A 19,741-nucleotide genomic window follows, 5' to 3' on the forward strand; every position below is an offset into this window, starting at 1 on the left:
GCAAGAGAAAACGCCTTCCCCAGGGAGGATCCAAGCTTTGACTTGGCGTGTTGCTTTCTGCACGTTACAGTCACCCCTCTGTGCTATGTATTCCGGGACAGGGAACGCCCGAATGCCACTCACCTGGTCTAGGGTCCTGCAGCAGTCCACCAACACGCCCACAGGCTGCGTGTCCTGCAGGCTCTCCTTCAGCTCCTTCAGCTCCAGGTCAGAAGGACCGAGACTCTCATCCTAGCAGAGGAGAGAAGGTTTGCCACTGCCACGGGAGAGTTCGACAGACAAGGCAGCCTCCCCAGATTCTCGGACCCAGGCCGACTCACCGGGGCCTGGGGAGGGAGGGCCTCAATGCTGGCCGCGTGGGAGGAGATGGGCAGGATGTTGAGCTGGTCATCAATGACGAGACACTTCTTACAGGAGGCCAGAGAAAGAATAAACCTGAGGAGCAAAACCACCACCGTGAGGTGTTGGGGGGAGAGGACAATGTCTACACAGCAAAGTGTGGCTAATCATCCGGCCCCACGTCTCTGAGGAGCCAGAGGAAGTCAAAACCCAGTCGGAGAGCAATGGGAGAACAGCTCCGCTCCAGGGCACCTGAACAGATTTCTTTTTTTTCCTAATTGATTTCAGAGAGGGAGAGAGACAAACATCGATCAGCTGCCCCTGCATGCCCCCGGGGACTGAGCCTGCAACCTGGCCATGTACCCGGCTGGGATCAACTGACAACCCTTCGGCCCAACCCACTGAGCCACACCAGCCAGGGCCTGCTTCATGCAGCAGAGAAAGCCTAGAACTCTCGAGAGGCTGCTCACAAGCATTCCTCTGTGCACAGCCGCCACTGTTCCCTGTGCCATTTGGCCCTTCCCACATCCCCCTCACCCTTTAGCACTATGGTGTCTCCGGGCTCCCTTAAATGGGGACCTCCAAACCCACCCGCCATGTGCTCACCGCTCACACAGAGAAACATGCACAAATGGATTTACCTGCTGTCACAGGAAGAAAGGATAAAGGAAAGGGAAGACAGGAAAGCTCCCTTAAGAAACAGAACATAAACAGTCTTGCATGTAGGAAAACATGTGTTTGGCTATGAACTTGGAACTCTCCCACAGATGCAAGAGAAAGGCCTCACGCTGCGTTCGTTCACAGGCTTCGGGGAGCACAGCGTAACTTCCTGTCCTGCTCCAGGAGTCAGGCTCAGAGAGGCCCCAGGGCTCAAGGCCAGGATTGCTCACCCTCAGCACTCCTGGCATTTTAGACCAGATCACTCTTTGTTGCTCTGTGGCTTTTAAGCTGTTGAGCAGATCCCTGGCCTCTACCCACTAGATGCCAGTAGCACCCTCTACCACACCCCCTCCCGCAAGGCATGACAATCAAAATGGCTCCAGGCGTTGCCAAATCCCCCGGCGCCCAACGGCTCCGGCTGAGAACTACTGCTCAGGGCCACCGCTTCTCAAGGTGCCTCACGGGCTGCTAACTGGAGTTCCCTGCAAAAGGGCCCCGTGGCCAAATACACGTGGGGAAGCATCCGTTCAACAGGCCCCTGCTGCTGCAGGACTTTCCGAGGCCACAACAGGCTAATGTGACCCTTCATAAAGGAGCAGTGCCAGCATTCCCCAGACACACTGGGCCACACAACCCTTTTGTCAGAAGGTCCCCCTTAAAACACTCGTGTTCGCCCTGGCCGGTTTGGCTCAGTGGATAGAGCCTCAGCCTGTCCCGGACTCGATTCTGGTCAAGGGCACATGCCCCGATTGCAGGCTCGATCCCCAGTTGGGGGCGTGCAGGAGGCAACCAATCAATGATTCTCTCTCATCACTGATGTTTTTAACTCTCTCTCCCTCTCCCTTCCTCTCTGAAATCAATAAAAATTTAAAAAAAACAACAACACTAGTGTTCTGCAAAATGCATTTCGGGAAACAGTGACCCAGACAAATCACCCCTCTGACAGATGAGTTAGCTGAGAGCCGGAGAGGGGGCGGACTTGGTGAGGGCCGGGAGCGAGACAGAATCCAGGCCTCCCGGCCCAGCTTCCCACTCGCTTGCACTGCTTTCCGTTAGTTTCACAGCTGCTGCTGTCCAAGGTCTCACCATTTGGGCTCCGGTGCTACCTCCCCTCAGACAGAAGCCCAACTCTCCGAGATAAAACATCCCTCCCACGGTGGCTCCCCACAATAAAGGCCTGAGAAATATGCTACACCTACCTCTCATTAAATCTTCCCACCACGTCCTGATGAGCCTCTGTCCTGTATCTTGAATGCACGTCCTAGAAGAGAACATCCATTAACAGAGGCATCCACAGAGGGCCGAGGCGCAGGGTCCACAGGGAAGAAGTTCCATGGAGCAGCCCTCGGAGAAAGGAGGCGCCAGCGATGCTGCTGGAAACCAAACCCACTTCTCCATAACCCGCTGCGCTGAACTGGCCAAATGCTCTGCTGGAACTGGGATCAGACACCAAGTGCCATGCTCCTTATCCCCTCACCGCATCTCTGACTCTGTCCACATTTTATCCAGCATCAAAAAATGTATCCATTCGTTCACTAAAAAAAAAATACATACCAACAACGCCAGCCATGGCAGACATGCTGGGCACACGCTAGTGTTTAGTAAGCATGACCTCTGTTCTGGAGCTTACAGCCCCATGATTAGAGGGAGACAAATGAGCAAACAGATAAAGTTTTGGCAAACGCTACAAATGAGCAAAGAGGGTGCGATGATAGCAAAAGGGGGCGGGGGAGACTGCTTAACGGGGTAGAAAGGGAAGGGCCTGAGGTGATAAGCAGGCAGCCAAGTAAGAGAGGGAGGAAGAACAAACCAACTGCTGTGGCACAGAGTCACTTGTTCATTCACAAATATCTAATGAGTGCTTACTAACGACCAGGCACTCTTCCAGGGAGAAAACGAAGGCCCTGCTCTCATGCAGTTTAAAGACTAGCACAGGAGCTGTAAAATGCTTTAAAGCAGTGGTCGGCAAACAGGGGCTCGCGAGCCGCGGTTTACCGCTCTGTTGACTAATGAGTTTGCAGACCAATGCTTTAAAGAGAAAGAATGCAGGTTAAAGGAGTAACTGACAAAACCCCCTACTCTCAACAGGCTGTGAGAAGAGACCACACTGAGGAGGTGATATTCGAGCAGGGACCTGAAGGAAGTGAGGAAGAGAGCCATGCAGACTTTCGCCTGGGCACAGCAAGTGCAAAGGCCAGGAGGTGAGAGTGTGCTGGGCATGTCTGAGGACTTTCAAGGAGGCCAGAGGGGCTATAGTGACAAGTAAGGGAGGAGGAGTGGTGACAGGAAGCAGGTACTAAGATCTGAGCAAAGTCCATTTCACCGGCTGAATGCAGCTCACAAACCCTGACGCCAATCCTACACCATTTCAGAACAGCTGGGCAGTGGACAGGACTCCAAACCTGCTGTTTGGAACACCCACGTGGCATCCGATGAGACGTATCCCCCCTCCTGACCATGTCCTCTGCTTTGGGACTAAACTACCCCTCCCAGAGTCCAAGTTGTTGCTAACGTGGGAGTGAAAATGGCCCTTCATTCTCCATTAGGATAAAGGCCAGTGAAGAACTCTGCGCACAGCCCCCTTTTTTGCAACACACAGATTTAGGCACTGGCACGAGTCTCTGCGATCACTATTTCAGAAATTTAACTCTGTGACAGCTGCATTGCCTCTGAATCTCACTGGAATAGAATTTGCAAATGCCCAGCAGCAAATGCAAAATTCAGAGATTCCTAGGCACACTCAGGGCCGCTGAGATTTCGCTGCAGTGCTTCCTCATTAGCTGCGGTCCGAGAGCTCCCAGCCCAGAGACCGTGCTGGCCGCTCACTGGAGTTGCTCCACAGGAATTCTTCAAAGTGGTCTCCAGTAAAAACAACTGATCTGAGCCCCCCACAATGAAGTTACAAAACAGACACTTACCATGGTCATCGTGTACAACTGCTTGAGTGAGTTCATGGTCCGCAGGAGGATAACCACCAGCCCACCCCCTTCCACTGTTTCTACAGTCCTGGCCAGCAGGTTTGGAGTTAAAGCTTCAAAATCCTGGAAGAAAGAGGTTTCAGAAAGGGCTGGCCGTGCAGAGTACCCACTCGGGAGCTTACCCAAGGGCCAGGTGCTGAAGTAAAAGGAGGGCTGCAGAGTACAAGCTCGAGACCACACCCCTCACCCAACTTACCGGACACACACACACCCTTACCCTTACTTAGGGGTACCACAGGAAGCCCAGCCCAGGGGTACCTGGTTTTACATGTCAAAAGTGTTTCTAATCATCTCTGATAACATGCATTTTGGACAGCCACCCTCTAGTCTTCACTGATTCAAACTTGAATTTCAGAAACATCTCTCATTCATTTTCTGATATGTTTATAGATGGAAACTGTAACTGACAAAACTCAACTGCACCACATGGGGGAGCCATTGCTTAAAGGAGCCATAGTCACTGCAACTGGTAACAGTGTAACAGTGGTGAGCTTAACAACACTTCCTATGGGTCAGTAATCAAGGGAGTATGAGGCAAAATGCTTTTTCCTGCCTCCAAGGTGGGATGCAAGCCAGCAGTGGGTGGCACAACCCACTGGAAGGAAGAGGGGGTAAAAAATTAGAACTTCTAGTCATGATTTTCTTAATTTATATGTTGTAAGGTCTGCTTTACAATGTATGTAATCATAACTGTACATGTAAATACATACCAAAATGTGGGGATTTGTGCTTAAATGTCTTTTTTTGTGCGTGAATCAAAGAATAAAACAAAGACCATGAGAGCTCAAAACAAAGACAAATGTGAAACAGTCTATTAACTTGCCAGACAAAATAATACATACCAGTGAAGAAATTCACTGGATAGTTTGGGGGGTGGGGAGGTGAGAGTGAGGGGAGTTTAAGGACTTGAAGGGGCAGGAGAGTGTTGGTGGGGTTATGCCAGTCAGGCACTCTGGACAGGACATGAGTGCACAGGTCTGTACACAGTTGGTTAAAACAAGTCCAACCTGCCACCAAAGTTTTCAGTTATTTCCAATCAAGACCTGGGGTCCTGGGGTCACTTGAAGGTCACAGCGCTTTCTTCATCAGCTTTGGCCTGTTAGGCTCAGTTGTGACAGAACATCACTGCCAGTGTTGGTATCACCAGCCAAGTGCCCCTTTAAGTAGGAACTGTTCTCTTAATACGGGATGAATCCTCGTTTGTTTGAAAGTGGCCAAATACTGATATTACCGCTGATAATACTTGGGAGAGGAGGGCTCATGTGAATCTTCTCTCTTGCTGCCCACTGCTCTCCTGGGGAACCAGACAGCCCAGCACCCCCCAATGCTGACTCCAGGCCAGGCCGGAGGATGTCACTCACCTGGAGAACACACATGCCGAAGGTATTGCCCAGGATCTTGTGCGTCTCATTGTAGTAGCAGTAGCGAATGTTTGTGGCGGCGACAAAGAGTTCAAAGGGGTCGTCTTGCTTTATGCTCAGTGTTCCGTTCTTTATTTTTTTCTGCAGCTGACGCATTCTTTTCTTCCGGTGACTGCAATCACCCCCCATTCCCATGAGAGCCAGTTAACCAGAGGGGCTAGAGAACTGGGAGCGCATGATCACCTGCTTAGACCCTCAGAGCCGGGAGGGAACCTGGAAATTGTAGGGCTGATCCCCTCCCCGGAAAGGTGAAGAAACCAGAGCGGCACTGGAGCAGAGTGGTTTGGAAGCTGGGCTTCGGAGGCAGACAGAGGCAAGCCTGTGTGTGAGCTCTGCCATCCTGCTCTGTCACTTTAAGAGAAGGGTGAGGAGAGTACCTAAACCTCTTTTGGCCAGAGCCAGAGCTTGAAACCAACCTCAGTGGCCTCGTTACCTCAGTCTCAAGCCACTGCTTCAGCTACAGGGCGCCCTCCCCAGAACACCTGGGAAAGGCGTGGTGATGGCAGGCTAGTTTGCTCAGCTTTCCTAAAGGGATCCATCACTTCCTTCCCACACTGTGGGATCGAGTCCCCAAGCAGTTCTAACCTAAGACAACACTGCAGGGTGACAGGCGCTGCAAGAGGAGACGGGGCTGCGGGACCGGGGAAAAGCTCCAGGAAGGAGGCAGCCCTGCGAGGTGGGAGCACTCGCGAGGTGATGACAGAGGCAGCAGTGGCCCCAGAGCAGCGGAGGAGCAGGTGTGAAGGCAGGAAGTTCCACCACAGCAGAGAGCAGCCAGAGCTGGAGATACGACTTGAGAGTCAGCATCAGAGCCAAACGCACTTGGGAATGAAGGAAGAGGCCCGAGGACAGAACCACACACGCTAGCTGGGCTCAGCATAGGAGAAAACACAGTCACAGGGAAGAGAAGAGCGCAGGAAAGTGGTCCGAGGAAGAAAAGGAGGGCATTTCTGAGGTTGTCTGCCAGGCGACAGCATTCTGCACCCCGGGCTCCTCCACACACAGAGCGTCGGTAGAACTGCCACGTTTTTGCTGGGAAACTGACCCGCCTCCCCTGGCTCAGTGGCTCAGGGGAGAGGGGTCTTTCCACAAGAATTAGGGAGAAAGACTGATTTCTACATATAAACCTCAAGTGTGTGTCTGCAATAGGGACAACAGAAAACAGAAAGCTGCCCTGGACAGTGTGGCTCAGTTGGTTGAGCACTGTCCCATGCACCAAGAGGTTTGCAGGTTCAATTCCCAGTCAGGCCACAGGCCCAGGTTTCAGGCTTGATTCCTAGTAGGGGGCATGCAGGAGGCAGCCAATCAATGTTTCTCTCTCTCCCTCTCCGTTCCTCTCTCTCTCTAAAATCAATAAAAACATTTAAAAAAGAAAACAGAAAGCTGAGCTAAAGTGGGGAAAAACAGAGCAGACATGCAGAGATGAGAGAATGAGCAAAGACTGGGAGCATTGTGGCTCTACAGCCCGAAGCAGAGCTGAAGTCTCATCCCCTGAGGGACACGAGCTGTCCCCTATTCTCCAATACACTCCCTTTGTGCCTAAGTGTGTTTGTACTGGAGGTCTGCTATTTACAGCCCCAAGTCTTAAGTTCACAGCTTCAAAGAAATAAGATTAGCCAGTACAATGTCAAATACAGCAGTAAACTAGTGAAGGAAGAGCTCTGAAAAGAAGCAAAAAGAGGAAGGAACGTTATCGCATTGGGCATCAGGTCATCAATGATATCCAAGAGCACAATTTGATCACAAGGGTGGCCAGGAAGTGCAAAAGGCTTCTGTTGCAAGATGTTTGGCAATAAGAATGAGAAAAAATGCTAAACTGAGGGATAAAGCTGGGTATGTAGCTTTTTTTTTTTTTTTTTTTTAGTAATGGAGAAAGCTGAGCATGTTTGACAGGAAAAATGAGAAAGTTTCAAAGGGGTATAGAGTGTCCAGGAGAGGAAATCAAGTGCAGGCCCTGAGAGCAGTTTGAGAAGAGATCCAGAGTAGACCAAGGGGTTTGCTTTAAACATGGGATGAGGGACAGCCTCAGAGACAAAAGGGAAGGAAGAGGGAGAGGGAAAATTTGAGGTAAGAAAAGGCAATTAGGGAGCTTGCATTAAATGGGCTTAGGAAAGTAGGAAGAAAAATCACGTGCAGAAAGCAAGGATCTGCGCTGGGGACTTAAAAAGCATGAAAATGATTTGAAACTTATTGTCCGCAATGAAGGAAGACACCAGCCCTAGTATTGTCTCCAGTTGGAAATGTCCTCAGAGACAGCACCTCCACTAACAATCCCAGAAAAACTCAAGAAATCACTTCCTGCTCTTCCAGGGACGGTGACTTCAGGTGGTCACCAAGGTCCAGCATTTGACATACCGTAGGAAGCTGTCCTACAATACAGCCTCTAACAAAACCAGGCTGTCCCGAACCCCTGGTAAAACAATTGTTTACTTTACACCAAGAAGGTTGGGAAAGCACCAGAATCGGCATGTGGTGTGTGCCAAGCCGACTTCGCGGAGTTCGTGCTGTGAGACCTACAGTTCTAATGAGGTTGTCTAAAACGAAAAAACACGTCAGCAGGGCCTACGGTTGGATCCACGTGTGCTAAATGTGTCCGTGACAGGGTCAAGCGTGCTTTCCTTACTGAAGAGCAGAAAACAGCTGTGAAAGTGTTGAAGGCACAAGCAGAGTCAGAAAGCTAAATAAATTTTTAAAATGAAGCTTTTTTGAGTAACAGAAAGAAAAATAATTTCCCGGCACTTAACTAAGGAGCAGGAATCGTAAGTAGCATGGGGCACTCAAAGGGCCGAGCTTACCTGCTAAACCCCAGCTCTTTCTTGTAACACCACAGCACAGAAGGCCGAGCCTTCACGGTTGCTTTGGACAACATGTGATGGAGTATGACCACCTGCCAAAGGAAAAAGTCACAGAATCTCAGAACCAAAAGAGACCCTTGAGTCTGCCAGGCCAAGACCTCATTGGACAGATGTGGAAACTAAACTGAGGGCCAGGGAAGTGCCCAAAGTCACAAGGCAAGTAGGGCTCCAGATGGGACTGGAAGCTACACACCCTTACCCTTGTGCTCAGCCCACCACTCAAGGCATCGAAAGTTGTTAACCTGCCTGCTAATAATTCTAACTACAGAGTATTTATCACCTACAAATAAATAAAGGAAGATTTCCCAGTTGGCATTTTACTTAAAGAAAACCAGTCAAGCCCCTAGCCGGTTTGGCTCAGTGGAAAGAGCATTGGCCTGCGGATGGAAGGGTCCCGGGTTCGAATGCAGTTAAGGGCACATGCCTGGGTTGCAGGCTCGATCCCCAGTTGGGGGCATGCAGGAGGCAACCGATCAATGATTCTCTATCATTGATGTTTGTATCTCTCTCTCCCTCTCCCTTCCTCTCTAAAACCAATCAAGCTGGACCTGTCTGGCTCAGTGGTTGAGCATCAACCTATGAACCAAGAGGTCACGGTTCGATTTTCAGTCAAGTCACATGCCCGGGTTGTGGGCTTGATCTCCAGTAGGAGGTGTGCAGGAGGCAGCCAATCAATGATTGTCTTTCATCATTGATGTTTCTATCTCTATCCTTCCACCTTCCTCTCTGAAATCAATAAAAAATATATTTTTTTAAAGAAAGCATTAAAAAAGAAAACCAGGCAAGGGACCTTCCTGTCGTTGTGCGCTAAAACCCAAGAGGGCTGTAACATGCTGACTCTTTGGGACTGCACACCGTAAGTCAGAAGCATGTACCAGGCCTTACCTGATCTTTTCCTCGATCTCCAACCACAACAAAGAGAGACCTTTGCCGCTCAGCTACCCCATTCTCTATGAGAATCCGGATTCGGTTATCTACTTTCTTCCGATGCATGGTGAATACTATCACTAAAACAGAAAGGAAGGAAGCACACGGACATGAGCACCAGATTCTGGGTGAGGAACATTCGCTGCTGCCTCCTGTGAGGCCAGGGACTGTACTAGGCACATTTATAGGCAACACCTTAGCCCCCAAACAGCTCTCTAGGGAAGACATCACCCTCATTTTTTAAAATTAGGAAACTGAGGCTTGGGAGGTGAAGAAAATGTTCCCTCAACATGGGAAGTCAACAGGAAAGCTATAATTCACAAATATATGGAGGAGTATTTTAAAAAACCAGAAATAATGTTCAAAAAAATAGTGACTATCTATATAATAAAAGCCTAAGCAACCATTACAGCAGAACGACCAGAACGACTGGTCGCTATGATGTGCACTGACCACCAGGGGGAAGACGCTCAACACAGGAGCTGCCCCTTGGTGGGCAGTGCACTCCCACAGGGGGAGCGCCGCTCAGCAGAGCTGGGCTCACGGATGGTGAGCACAGCGGTGGTGGCAGGAGCCTTTCCCACTGCCTCCGTGGCAATGCTAAGGAGCAGCGAGCCAAGCAGTAAGGAGCAGCGAACAGGTGGGCAGTAAGGAGCGAGGGGTCCCAGACTGTGAGAGGGTGCAGGCCGGGCTGAGGGACCCCACCTCCAACCCCGCTCCAGTGCACGAATTTCATGCACCAGGCCTCTAGTACTATATAATGGTATATCTATGGGATATAATAAAGCAGTTTTCAATAAAACTTTCTCAAAATCATTAAAATTATCTACAAATATGGATATAGATGCTCATGAGAGAATAACATGGCAGGATTAAGTATAATACTGGGTTTTTTATGCATATACATAATACATAGAGGGGCAAAAAATGTCTGGCCAGCGTAGTTCAGTGGTTGAACCAAGAGGTCACGGTTGGATTCCCAGTTAGGGCACAGGTCCAGGGTTGCTGCTGAAGGCTTGACCAGTGGGAGGCATGCAGGAGGCAGCCGATCAGTGATTCTCATCATTCATGTTTCTATCTCTCTCCCCCTCTCCTTTCCTCTCTGAAATCAACAAATAAAAGTATTATTTTAAAAAAAGAGAGGGGGGAAAAAAAGACTGGAAGAAAACACCAAAATATAAAGTAGTTCTTTCTAGATTTGAGATTGTTGATTCTTATTTTGTTCTTTTTTTTTGGGGGGGGGGGGGATTTTGCTTTTTAAAATTCACACGCTGGGCAGACCTCAAAAGTTACTGTAATTACATATATCACATCATTACCATAATAAATACACCAAAGAAACATCAGATATGTTAATTACATTTATAACATGAAATTCTAAATGTTACTTAGAAACTCCAGTGTCTGCTACATTCTAAATGTAAAGCTCATTAACTGAACCTTAGCCATGCCTTTACTGTTCTTGTAATTCCCCAATCCAAACACAGAATTTAGCAGTTCTATTTTACTATAAACACTACGTCACAATCCGTGGTTCCCGTTTTATAAGGACAGGAGCAAGTATCCCAAGGAAGAAAAGCTATGGAGACAGGGCTCACACTCAGGTCTGCCTGACTGGGAGCCTGGTCATTCCAGTTTTTTCTAGCCTGCCCATCTTGACGGCTGTGTTGCGGGCCACAGAAAGACCCCATTATAATCCATCAGTAACAGTTAGTGGGACTGCTGTTTGCTCTAGTTACCTGGCAGGCCCAGAATAGTACCAAAGTCTTGACTTCTGATTCAAGTCCTAGATTACTGTTGCCATGAAAGGCTTAATGGACGAGGAAGGCCTTGAAGGAGGGAAAGGGTGATTATTTTTCATTCACTCATCTGTCGTCTAACAAATACACATAGCATCCATATGCCAGGCACCCTTCAAGGTGCACTAGGAAACAACACGAAGTCCTGGATGTGACTGCTGCATACGGAGTATAAAATGAATGAGCGCCGACAAGCAGCTGAGTGTGGGAGGATCTGGCCTCAGACTGCCTCAGTTCAACGCCCGGCGCGGCCCCCAGGTGCGCCTGTCCGGGCTTCCGGTACTGTGGGCGAGCCCGCGGAAGGCGACAGAGCTGTCACCCACCCCGTCACCTCACTCCCCCAGCTAGAGGTCCCCAGAGGGTGGAGATCGAGCCAGGCGCCCCCCGGGAGCGCTCGAGTGGCTGCCTATTGGGGAAGAGGCTCCTGTCACCCGGGAGCGCCCGGCGGGGCGGCAGCCGGCGTGGGCCGGGCACAGGCATGGATGCAGAGCTTCGTCTTCGGGCCGGTCTCCTCCGGCCCCAGGACACCGGCCTCGGCACCCAAGCCCAGCCACCCCCGGAGAAGTACCTGCGTCCCGAGTCAGGCGAATTCCAACCAGCAGCCAAGCGGAAGCACGTGGAGGAGGACGTGCTTCCGAGCAGCTTCCTAGGACGGCGCAGGGACTGCCCCCAGCGGACGCCGGACGCCGCCTCCCGCGTTCGCCCGGCTCCGCGACGCGCCCCGCCCCGCCCCGCCCCGCCCCGCCCCGCCGGGAGGCGGCGCGTGCCCGAGGGGGCCTTTCTCAGCCCTGTCTCTGCGTGATGACGTCAAGACCCGGGAGGCGGAGCTACCACCTTGGTCGCGACCGCGGCTTTTACTTCTGTGGGTGGTGGCTACGGTGCAGCATGTAAGTTGCCCCTCTTCGTATCGAAATGACGATATCCTGCCGGGTAGCTCGGGTGCCGGATAGGTCCGGGACACCACCCGGTAAGTAGTCCAGGGTTTTCGACATTAGCCTGAGGATGCGAGGCGTTCCTGGTTTCAGGAATGTGCGTAATTTTACCGACCCTCCCAAGTACCTTACTATTTTACTGTGGCAAGATGAGGAAACTCGATCAGCAGACCTATTTCATTCATCTCAAGCAGCACACCCAGTCGATGACCTCCTAGTCTGGAATTGTTTTATACCCATTGCGGCCGCCGTACTTCGCAGGTTCCCTCCAGGCCCACGGCCATCTAACGCTGGCGCTCCTCTGAAAGCTTTTACTGTCCCCGTGCAGCTCCCATAACTCGCCTAAGCACACGGCCACCAGGTCTTTGGACTAGATCGTTGAACTTAACAAAGTTCAGCTGCTTGACACTTCTTTTCGGACACATCAAATTCATTATGCCTGAAGCCGGGCTCATTTCCCTTGCTCCCTGAAACTTTCCCCAAAGCAAGACACTTCTAAAGCTGATGTAATCAGCGCCATCACCCATCTAGTCCAATTTCTTTATTCAACAGTCACCATGCCAGGCACAAGGGATAGTAACCACAACGTTCCTGTCCTTCGTGAAGCTTCAGGTAGGTTTTAAGTGGTATTAAAGCTAAAATATCCAGTGATTAGGGGTACTGCGCAAAGACCCAAACTTAGTGAAAATCTTGGCAAAGTGTGGCCAGAGTAATGAGCAAAAAGAAAAAGATCAGGCCAGGTAATGAAGGGCATGTGGGACACTGATTTAGACTTAACTCCAGGTGTGATGGGAAACCACTGCAGTTTGGATACAGGGAAGTGACAAAATCTGTCCTCTAAAAAGGCTCACTCTGGTCACTATGCAAAAGTTACAGCAAGAATAGAAGCAGGGAAAACCATTATATGCTACTGTAGTTAACTTCTAAACTGGTATTGGTGATAGTCACAAGTGCTGTATGACTCAGGATATATTTTCAAGGTAGAACCATGTGGATTTGCATAAGGACTAGGTATAGGGTATGAAAGGAAATTCAAGACGATGTCCCAGATGTGTTTGCTCTGAGTAACTGGAAGAATGTGGGCTAATCAAGGGATCAAGTTGGCATACTCACCACATTCAAATGAAGACAGCATGAATTGCCTCAAGCGTTTGGGACCTAGAAATATTTCACAGTAAAATGCTAATTGTGTCAAAATCATGAGATTAAATGAGGTCATCTAAGGAAAAAATATTAGCTAAAGGTAAGTCTGATAACCAAGGCCCAGGGAACTCAGCATAGTATATAGATAGGAAATACATAGAATCCATTCACCACCCTCCACGTTTTGTATTTCATACATGAGTTACTTTAACAGGCATCTCTTGACCCGTACATTTTCTTCTCAACACTGCACGGAGTGTTCTTTAAAATGGCATTTATTAGGAGGCCCACCATCCTTCCCCCTGTACACACAGCTCAAAAATCTTCTATAGTCCCCATCTACCCTTACAAAATAAAACTTAACATGGCATGTAACTATAAAGACACCTATAGTGGTTTGTGTGTGCTTCTTCCGCCTCTCACTGTACTAAGTCTGTATTCTCACTTGAGCCAGATAGCATTCTCAGTCACTGGAGATTTGACCTTTGGACATAATTTCCTCTCACCTTCTTTGCCTCCTTCTTCAGGTCTTAGTTCAACATCCCTTTCAATGAAGCCTTTCCTGATCATTTTGACTAGGTCACATCCTATCAGTCATGGCCTTAAAAGCTATGCTACTCCATCGTGGCATTTGCTACACTTTAATGCCACATTAGATGGTTCAGTGAAAGAAGGAACCACAGTGATTTTTGTCACCACTGAATGCTCAGTGCTTGGCATGCCTGGCAAAGGCTACCCAAATTTTCTCAATGAAGGTTTAGTTCAGTGGCTCCCTAATATAAACACAGGACTCTAAGAAAACTAGTACATACAAATATCACAAGATTAGGTGAAACTTCACTATGTATATTCAAAGAGCCAGTCTTCTGCATGGGAATGGATTAGGCTTCAGAGCAGCTGTTAAAGGTATTGAAAGCCTGTTGGGAATACTGTAGTCCTGTCCTCTTAGAAATCAAGACTACCAAAGAGATGTCTTTAAGCTTTTTCCTCTCCTCCCAAGTGTAAGGAACACATCTTTACTTAAAGTTTGCTGAATGGTATATGCAACTAAGGCAGACTTCACTCAAGGACAATAAGGAATAAGACTTTAATGATTTAATCTAATGTAATTAAAACATTCACTAGTCTTCTCCAGTATTTTTGTAGAATTCAAAATTGGAAAAGGTGTGATGAGCCTTAATTTACTTTCCGTTTCCTGAGGGTTTTCCTTCCCCATTACCTCTTTAGAAGGGATAAGTTCAAGGGCAATAACAACTCTTAAATATTAAGTCAACAAAACTTAAGAGGCTTAACAAGAACTCAGTGAGTTAGGAATTCAGGAGCTTAAAGATGAAATGAAGGGTTTGAACTCAGTGCTTATCTGTATCCCATTTCCCCCTAATTAGGCATGTCATTGAAAATAAAATGAATAATACAAATTTCCTAAGACACTTATAAGACTGACTACTCAACTACCTTCTACATTTTATGAATTGGTTGTCAACAAAGCACCTCCGTTCATGAGCCTTCTGATAATAAACACATTCTCATGTCTCCTATAAGTGGGAAAGTCTCCCATGTTGCATAAATGAGGCAAAACTATACAAGCTAACTGATTAAAAAATATGTAAAGGATACTTACTTTAGTATCAAGGTAACAATGATCAAGAAAAACTCTTCCCTATTCTTTAGGGATATTAGGATCTGAAAATTAAATTGCCCTAACCAAGGCAATCCATGACATTCTACCTTAAAGCTTTAAAACAAAAGCCACATTATCCATGTGAGATGACTGGTATTCGTGCATTTACAAAAATTCTTTGTATGTATGGAGTCTTGCTATACCAAGAAGCTACAGTGACACATGTGACAATCATTTCCTTGCAACTCTGCTAATATATGCATTTGACCAAACAAAAGCCTTTCTGCAGATAGGACAAGTATATTAATATATTAGACAGAATACTTAGAACCAAGACTCAGATCTTAATGGAACCTTTTACAAAGTTCTCTGCCTCAGACTGAGTTATTCCTTTAAAAAATATAGCCTGGCCCCAGCCGGTGTGGCTCACCATTGAGCATCAACCCAGGAACCAAGAGGTTGCGGGCTCCATCCCCAATAGGGGCAGTGCAAGAGGCAGCCAATCGATGATGTTCCTCTCTCATCCATGTTTCTATCCCTCTCCCTCCCTCTCTCCAAAAAAAGAGAAATCAATAAAAATTTATTTAAAAATATAGTCTGAATTGAAGCATAAACGCTTTACATTTACACTGTAATGGTAGAATGCTAAAAAAAAAAATACATAGTACTTCAAAAACATAAACAAACACCTTTACACATTCACAACATCTACACTAATGCATAGAATTTTGAAATCTATAAAGTGTTTCTCCCCATCCCATCTCTGAACTGATTGAGATCACTGTATAAAGAACTTATTTACTTCAATTTTGATTGTAAATGTCATGAAATTCTTTTCTACACGGATAGCAAATTTAGTTTTATAGAGGACTGTAAGCATACATCTAGGGATTACCCAATAAACCACGAATATTCTATATAACCCCTCTAAAATACACGTAACATATGGTTGTGGTACATCCCAGGCAGATGTCATTTAAAGCACACAAGGGGAGGTGCCAACAAAATAAATACTCATTTGCAAATGTAAACAGATAACCCTCCAATATGATGTACCACAACCACACATGAAAGTCAAGAACTTACTTTATTTTAAAATAAACATTGAAGATTCCCCCCCACTCCCCACCACCCTACAAAACTTTTGCATGTGGAATGTTCAACAGCCTATCCATTTTAGGTTAAAACCAGCAAAAACTCCAGTTGTCTAATGATGAATGTTTGAGAATAGTTTTGTGCTGAGCACCTACTGAAAAAAATCCCTTAGCTAAAGGCTGAAAAAATGTAACTTCTGCACAGAAACTATCATTAACTTAGTAACCTTTGCTTAATAGGTGGGCTTAGTTCTCCATGAAGTCAAAGTGGGATACGACCAGCAGCATTGAGTTCATAGGCACACAGAACTAAGTGCTCAAACTGCTAGCACATATTCCAGCATAGTACATAAATTACTAAACTGTCAATCTCCATCAAAAATCTGTGACTCTCCCTATGCATCTAAGGAAGGAATCACCACTTTGAATATAAATCCCTCCAGGAGAAAAGGATGAGGGTTAGACAAATTTAAGTACTATAGAAATAGCTGCTGGAGATGACCACAAAATTTGAAACACTAACAATGCATGATTGAACAGCTGCTAGCTGTTGAACACCAGTGTTTCAAGATGCAACTTTTATAAACATGTTTTATTTGTTTTGCTTATACCATCAGAACTGAGACTACTGACTGTCATTTCCCTAAAATAGGGAAATCAATCTAACATATACTGGTGCTTTTCAAAAGATAGCAATTTAAAAGGGTGGTAGCAGCAGGCATTTGATATCTTTTAAAAACCTTCAGACTGCAAGAAAACGTGTGGCCAAAAGTGTTAGGATTATCCATTATAGATTTTCATCAGTACCTGTACCACTTCAGGTGACAAAACAGCAAGATCCAAGGATTAGTGACAGACAATGAGCATCATAAGGAATGATAGGTATTACCAATCCTTACAAAAATCATTGTCAAAGAAAATGTTATGTGTTCAAAAGGTATCTAAATACTTCACATTAAGTACAGAAGCGGTGATCCAGATTACATCCCATATTCGCTGCATATTTTTCAAAAAGTGCCAATCAAAGCCTAATTTTGCATTTTGGCTTTGTCTTACACAGTGTCAGCTGTTAGGAAGCAATTTACATGTTTTTAACCACAGTCATTTGGCCAAGGATGAATAGTGCTGTGTCAAAGCTGATAGCCAACCTTATATGTGTGATTAAGGGCCCATGCGTAATTTGATGTGCATCTAAACGTTCAGTGCTCCAATTTAACTGGAAAAGTTGTGAAATGCAGTTTTTCTGCCAAACCAAACTCCTTCCATCTTCCTTTCAAGGGAAATGTTTTTGTCAATTACCATTGAATAATGCTAGGGTTGATTTGTAGACTTTATCCAATGTCACAAGTCAATCTTGCTTTTTCCAAGCCACTTCGGTTAACTATGGAGATATTATCACCCTGTAAAGTATATTATGTTTTACTCCTAAGCAAGGGTGAGGAATCTGAGTATCATGTGCAAGGCTCAAGATGACGCTTAGGACAGAACATGCAGAGTAAAAATAGTTTCCTTCCATATCCAGGTAATATAAAGCTGACAATTGTAGTCCTGTCTTTATGGGATGAAAACAGTCCCTTTACAATAAGTTTTCTGAAAGGGAGAACAAATAGATAATAACTCTTCTGGTAACATATTATGGTACACTGGCCAGTGTGTTTTTGGCGATTAAACATAATCCTGTGAATCAGATTAATTCACTTGCTGAGTGTTCATTTGCGGCATCCCTCTGTTGGGTCTTGGGGGCCCTCCACGACCTAGAAGACAAAAATGGCATTTGGTTTTTCTTTCAAATACTATTTGTTTTGCCTTCAAGCAGATTTTCATCTGAAGTCAAGAAGCATGTGGGTAGCTTGTCACCACATTATTAGGTTTAAGAGGTCAATATTTCAGTGTTCAAGTTTCACCTGTCCTGGAAGTTGTCATGCCCAAATTTGCTCATGTTCTCTAGCTAAAAGGAGAGTAGAGCTAATGGAGTATTCCACCAGTACTCATTCATTCATTCATTCAACAAGTATTTATTGAGTGCCTACTATGTGCCAGGCACTGTCATCAGGCGTTGGAAATAGATACAGCAGTGAAAACAGACAAGGTACCTGCTCTCATGGAGCTTACATTCTAGTGTACACTCTAGCTTATTACATTTCAGTAGTAAGTAACATCATACTATCAAAATTAATAAAAGCACCAGAATGAAAAACAGACCTTATTACCTAAACTTTTAAAAAGAAACTACATAACATTGAAAATTGTATAATGACTTGTAACAGATAAAATAACTTTTTACATGCTGTTAAAACAATTTTTAGCTACCAGTCAACTCAACTTTCATAGAATATGCTACAAGGTGAAAATGAACATAACTCACATTCACATGCAAATATCCTTTGATATTTCAAGTCAATAATTTCCCAGTGATCCATTAATTTTTTAAAAATGCACCTTTTGCTGGCCAGTTTCTATTAGCATTAAAATCAAAGTACTTTATAATTCCTCCTAAATATACATTTTATACATGTGATGGCCAATATCTAGAGGAAACCTCTTCAATTTACATCCTTCAAGTAAGAGAACCATTTAGAACTTCAGATCATATGAAATGCTACTTCTGTTACATAGGTTGACTTCCTGCCCAAATAGTACGAAGTAGTTTTCCTACAGTAATAGACAAACCCAAAAACTCTTAAAAGCTGTATTTTTAAATATTTAATTAGTTAGGAATTTGGAGGTTTTGTTTAAAAGTCAGAAATAAATGGGTATTTATATAATAGTGGTCCAAAAGGCATTGAAATTTCAATTAAGTTCTATGACTTCTAAATGGTTCTCTAAATGTAACTATGGCTTATCTGGCCATTAAAGGGTCTCTGGCCCTAAAATATAATATGCATGTTTCAAAAATAAAAGAGGAATAATAAATTTATATAAATGTTCAATCTCATTCCAAAAATGTCTTACAAAATGTTTCAGTAAGTACTTCCTAAAAACATTTAGCAGGTTTTAGGACCTGAAAAATAATTTGCAGTTGGAAAAACATTTTTTTTCTGAGGAGGAAAAATGTTCTAGTTTTTGAGACAGTCTAGTAACAGGGAAAGTCATTCAAAAAATTAAATTTGGTTCAAGATAAGTTTTAGAAACAGAGCATTTCATTTAATCCCTTGCAACAAGTCTGGAAATGATCAATGTATTCCTAACAAGTAACCTACATGCAGATTATGAACAGCTCTTCCAAGGCCAGAACAGAAGCTCCACTTAGGAACTAGGATCACCACCACAAAATATTACCTCGTGGGGCTCCCCGTGGTCCATTCTGCCCAGAGCCTCGCTTGAAATTCTGCTGATATCCATCCTAAAAGACATGCTAGTTAGTACTGAAGAGAAGAGAAGGTAATTTTTAAATCCTTAGCCACCTAGATTCTTAGTCAAATACTTGCAAAATACAGAACTCTTCCTTATTCTTTTAGACATTTCAATGTAACTACTATTCTATAATTGTTATACTCCTATTATTCTTAAGAATGTTCAATGAAAAAAAAAAATTAAAAAAAAAAAAAGAAAGAAAAAGAATGTTCAATGAAATATTTTATTTCTCTCTGCTCTTAAAAATCATTGTTTTTAACAGATGTTCTTAAATGAGTACCTACACTAAGTGCTAAGAAATGGAAAAGTCATCATTCTCCATAATGAAGTATCTTGTAAAAAGATATGAAATCAGCCCTAGCTGGTTCGCCTCAGTGGATAGAGCATCAGCCCAGGGACTGAAGAGTCCTGGGTTCGATTCCGGTCAATGGCACATGCCTGAGTTGTGGGTTCAATCCCAAGTAGGGGGTGTGCAGGAGGCAGGCAATCAATGATTCTCTCTCATCACTGATGTTTCTCTCTCCCCCCGTCTCCTTCCTCTGATTTCAATAAAAATAATTTTAAAAACAAAACAAAACACACAGGTATAAAATCAGCCCAAATTAGTTAATCAAGTCC

General features: G+C 45.4%; 2 protein-coding genes and 1 pseudogene across 3 annotated transcripts in view; 1 reads left to right on the top strand and 2 right to left on the bottom strand.

Annotated features, from left to right (window-relative positions):
* Positions 1-11,645, bottom strand: part of NAT10 (N-acetyltransferase 10) — a 33,065-nt gene extending 21,420 nt beyond the window's left edge. Inside the window, exons 1-8 of the mRNA XM_008146820.3 lie at positions 11,548-11,645; positions 9,139-9,260; positions 8,194-8,285; positions 5,339-5,510; positions 3,918-4,040; positions 2,199-2,260; positions 321-435; positions 124-231 (exon numbers count right to left, since the gene is read on the bottom strand). Of these exons, the coding sequence (XP_008145042.2) occupies positions 124-231; positions 321-435; positions 2,199-2,260; positions 3,918-4,040; positions 5,339-5,510; positions 8,194-8,285; positions 9,139-9,246 (780 nt within the window). The 5' untranslated portion in view covers positions 9,247-9,260; positions 11,548-11,645. The remainder of the gene's footprint in view (positions 1-123; positions 232-320; positions 436-2,198; positions 2,261-3,917; positions 4,041-5,338; positions 5,511-8,193; positions 8,286-9,138; positions 9,261-11,547) is intronic.
* On the top strand, positions 7,598-8,079 carry LOC129151109 (60S ribosomal protein L34-like; annotated as a pseudogene).
* Positions 11,646-16,342: 4,697 nt separating the features above from the next.
* Positions 16,343-19,741, bottom strand: part of CAPRIN1 (cell cycle associated protein 1) — a 38,418-nt gene continuing 35,019 nt past the window's right edge. For both annotated transcript variants that reach the window (XM_028153683.2, XM_008146821.3), the window contains 2 exons: positions 19,049-19,112; positions 16,343-17,523 (listed from right to left, as the gene is read on the bottom strand). In XM_028153683.2, coding sequence (XP_028009484.1) covers positions 17,459-17,523; positions 19,049-19,112 — 129 coding nt within the window. In that variant the 3' untranslated portion in view covers positions 16,343-17,458. The remainder of the gene's footprint in view (positions 17,524-19,048; positions 19,113-19,741) is intronic.

Source organism: Eptesicus fuscus, chromosome 13 (assembly GCF_027574615.1).
Source record: "Eptesicus fuscus isolate TK198812 chromosome 13, DD_ASM_mEF_20220401, whole genome shotgun sequence".
Taxonomy (NCBI): Eukaryota; Metazoa; Chordata; class Mammalia; order Chiroptera; family Vespertilionidae; genus Eptesicus; species Eptesicus fuscus.